Source organism: Pteropus vampyrus, unplaced genomic scaffold, assembly GCF_000151845.1.
Source record: "Pteropus vampyrus isolate Shadow unplaced genomic scaffold, Pvam_2.0 Scaffold332, whole genome shotgun sequence".
Lineage (NCBI taxonomy): Eukaryota > Metazoa > Chordata > Mammalia > Chiroptera > Pteropodidae > Pteropus > Pteropus vampyrus.
The window spans coordinates 1,385,920-1,389,526 of NW_011889113.1; the positions used below are offsets into that span (position 1 = coordinate 1,385,920).

At 39.0% G+C, this 3,607-nt stretch overlaps 1 protein-coding gene across 1 annotated transcript in view; it reads left to right on the top strand.

Annotated features, from left to right (window-relative positions):
- The window catches only part of SCEL (sciellin), a 124,902-nt gene that overhangs the window by 50,125 nt on the left and 71,170 nt on the right, over nt 1–3,607 (top strand). Inside the window, exon 9 of the mRNA XM_023522118.1 lies at nt 2,993–3,058. Coding sequence (XP_023377886.1) covers nt 2,993–3,058 — 66 coding nt within the window. The remainder of the gene's footprint in view (nt 1–2,992; nt 3,059–3,607) is intronic.

The window sequence follows — 3,607 nt, forward strand, 5'->3', positions numbered from 1 at the left end:
TGGCCTCTGAGTTCAGATTGCTAAGGACAAGCTGAGCTGATATAACCATACATTCCTTTTCTAAAACATTGGTCTGTTTTGGGTTTTTTTTTTTTTTTTTTTGACTGTAAATACCAGCAAGGCTTCAACCTCTCCGCTCTAAACAATACTTTTTGCTACAACTTTGAAGCCATCTTTTTTCTACGATGGGAAATCAATTATTTTATTCAGTCACTTTTGCTGCCTAGGTCAGAAGTCTTGATGAAATGGAATATTATTCTACTGTTCAGCACATTTTCTTATCAGTCACTTGGCTTCATTTTTCTGCTAATAATGATGGGTATTTAAAATGCTCATGACTATCGGATAATAAAAGAAAACTCTCAATTGTTCTAAGTCTAAGTCTTTTACTTTCTGTTCTTTTTTCCTTTTTTTCTTTTTCTTTCTTTTTTAATTTTTTTTAATTTTTTTTTTTACTTTGACCTCATGATATCCACTAAAGAGTGTTTTGAAGAGGGTAAAGGAAACAGATGGACTTTGACAGGAAGCACAGATATGTCTCTTGCAGACTCTTCAGTGACCCCTTACTGAATACTTTTAATATACATGTATGCTTTTTGAGCTCTCACTGTGATTTTTTTATACTTTCAACTTGTTTTTGCAGCAGAATTAATTAATTAATTAATTTATTTATTTATTTATTTATTACAGTTGACAGGCAATGTATATTAGTTTCAGGTGTACAATATAGTGATTAGACATGGTGTACAATATAGTGATTAACCACGTTGTTTACAAAGTGAACAACATGGTTAAATCTAGTACCCATCTGGCACTATACATAGTTATTACAATATTATTGATTATGTTCTCTGTGCTGTACTTTACAACCCTATGATTAATTTTATAACTAGAATTTTGTACTTCTTAATCTCCTTCTCCTTTTTCACCCATCTTCCCAACCCCTCCCATCTAGCAACCAACGGTTTATTCTCTATATCAAGTTTGTTTCTGTGTTATTTTGTTTGTTCCTTTATCTTATTTTTTAGATTCCACACATAAGTTAAATCATTTCACTAAGCATAATGCCCTCTAGGTCCACCCATGTTGTTGCAGATGGCAAGATTTCATTATTTTTTATGGCTGAGTAATATTTCATTGTATACATGTGCCACATCTTTATCCATTTGTCTATTAATGGACACCTAGGTTGCTTTCATATCTTGACTATTATAAATAATGCTGCAATGAACATAGGGGTGTATATATCTTTTTGAATTAGTGTTTTCAGTTTCTTCAGATAAATACCCAGACATGGTATGCGGAGTCATATGGTAGTCTATTTTTAGATTTTTGAAGAATCTCTATGTTGTCTTTCTTAGTGGTTCCATCATTTTACATTTCCACCAACAGTGCGCAGGGGAGCCTCTTGGGAGGGCTCTGGTGCTGGCAGAGGCCAGCCACCATCTGTGCTGGTCTTGGGGCTGCTCGGTAGGAGTTGCAGTGCTAGCCAAGGATGGCCATCACTTATGTTTGGGGGAGACTGCTGCATGAACAGAGGCTGGCTGTTGCTTGCGTAGAGGGTCTGGGTAGGCAAGCGGGGAGGATGGGACAAGGCCTCGAGGAACCATTGAGATGGGGCAAACTGTTAGCCAGGCTAATAGAGCGTGACAGATTTTGCACCATCCTGCGCAGGGCCAGGTGGGAGGAGGGCTCAATAAAGGAACAATGGCACCTACAAGCATTCTGTTCCTTGAGAGTTTTTAACAATCCCTGCCTTTGCCCCATAGTTAGTCAGTTTAATTCTTCTCCTGTCATACCCAGGCACTTCTTAAACTGCTGCCTCTGTGCTGGAACTTGGAGCGAGGGAGTGTGACCCTCTAAGGCTAACGTCTCAGTCTCCCACAGACCTTTTTTCTCTCAGATACACTCCCTGTCAGATGTCGTGGGGACTTCTTTCTCAGCACAGTTACCCCAGGCTGAGGGACCTGGTATGGGGCTCAGACCCCTCACTCCTCAGGGGGACACTCCAAAGCTGAGCTATCCCTTTCATTTATTGATTACCCCACTGTGGGTGTGGGACCTGCCTGGACCTTGTCTCTGTCCGTCTTACCTGTCTTGACATGGCTTCTTCTTTATGTCCTTAGTTACAGGAATTCTGTTTAGTGAGTCTTTAGGTGGTTCTCACTGATGATAGTTTTATAATTTAGTTATAATTTTATGTGTTTGTGGGAGGAGCTGAGCTCAGAGTTCACCTACTCTGCCATCTTAATTGGACCTCCTGCTTCAAGAATTTAAAGCCAGCTCTTCTGTCCTCTGTCCTCCCTTATCCTGTTTCTTGTCTAGGCTATGTCACTCTCCTCTGAACATCTTGAGTTTTGGTACATATTTTAGTCTTTTTGATAGAGCCCTTAGTTATCTCTACCAATTACAGTTATGCCCTAGTAGTATGAAGACATCTTTCTAACTGGATATATATGTATTTGTATGTAAGTATATACATTATACGTAAAATTGAAGTTAGCATTGCTGTGGTGTTCATTTATGTTTTAATTATTCTTACTTGTCAGAGTTCTATCATACAGTTTTTTAAAGCCATATTTGAGTAGAACATAAGATTATTGTTATTTCTATGATGAAATATTTCAGATATGCAGAAAAATAGACAGAAAAGAAGATTTTTTATGGTAAACACCCATGAACCTATTACCTATATTTAACAAATGTTATTATTTTCTAGATTTCCTTCAGATTTATTTTTAAAGAAATGTCCACAATGTTTAATGTTAAAGGAATTGGGAAAAGGAGCTTCCTGGGAGAGCAGATAGCCAGGAATATAGGACAGTTACTTTCTACTGCATTTATGAAATTGCTTTCATTTTATTTCCAAGGCCTTATAGAAAAGTCATCTCGTTGCCTTTTTTATTGTCAATTTTCAGCTTTTCCTGTAGACATGTGGGTGGGATCAGGCCTTTCAAACACCGTGTTTGTAACTGATGTCATTTTTTGGCAGACAGTCCTGGTTTCCGCCACCACCTCCAGGTTATAATGCCACTCCAAGCACAGGAGCAAACAGAAGGTAAGACAAAGGTGTCAGATGTAATTGCTACGTTATTTGATGGACAAATGTGTTAGATATTGACAACATGTAATTGTGGATGCTTTGGAATAAATTGGAGGCATTTTTCGTGAACTCTGAGCGCCGACTAGACTCAAACAGTACCCAGTGGAAGTGAGGTCAAGGTGCAAGTGCCCAGTAGGAAATCTGACAAGCTGCAAGGGGGAAGAAGGTTGCTGTATTAGTTTGCTAAGGGCTGCTGTAACAAAGTTCCACACCCTGGGTGACTTAACAAAAATTTATTGTCTCATAGTTCCAGAGGCTAGAAATCTAATATCAAAGTATCAGCATGGTTGGGTCCTTCTAAGGGCTGTGAGAGAGAATTGGTTGCATGCTCTCCCCCAGCTGCTGGTAGTTTCCTGGCAACCTTTGGCATTCCCTAGTTTGTAGAAGCATCATCCTGATCTCTGCCTTCATCTTCAGTTTGTGTTCTCCCTGTGTGCATGTCTGTGTCCAAGTTTCCCTTTCTTATAAGGACATCAGTCATATCAGTTACAGGGGCCCATCCTA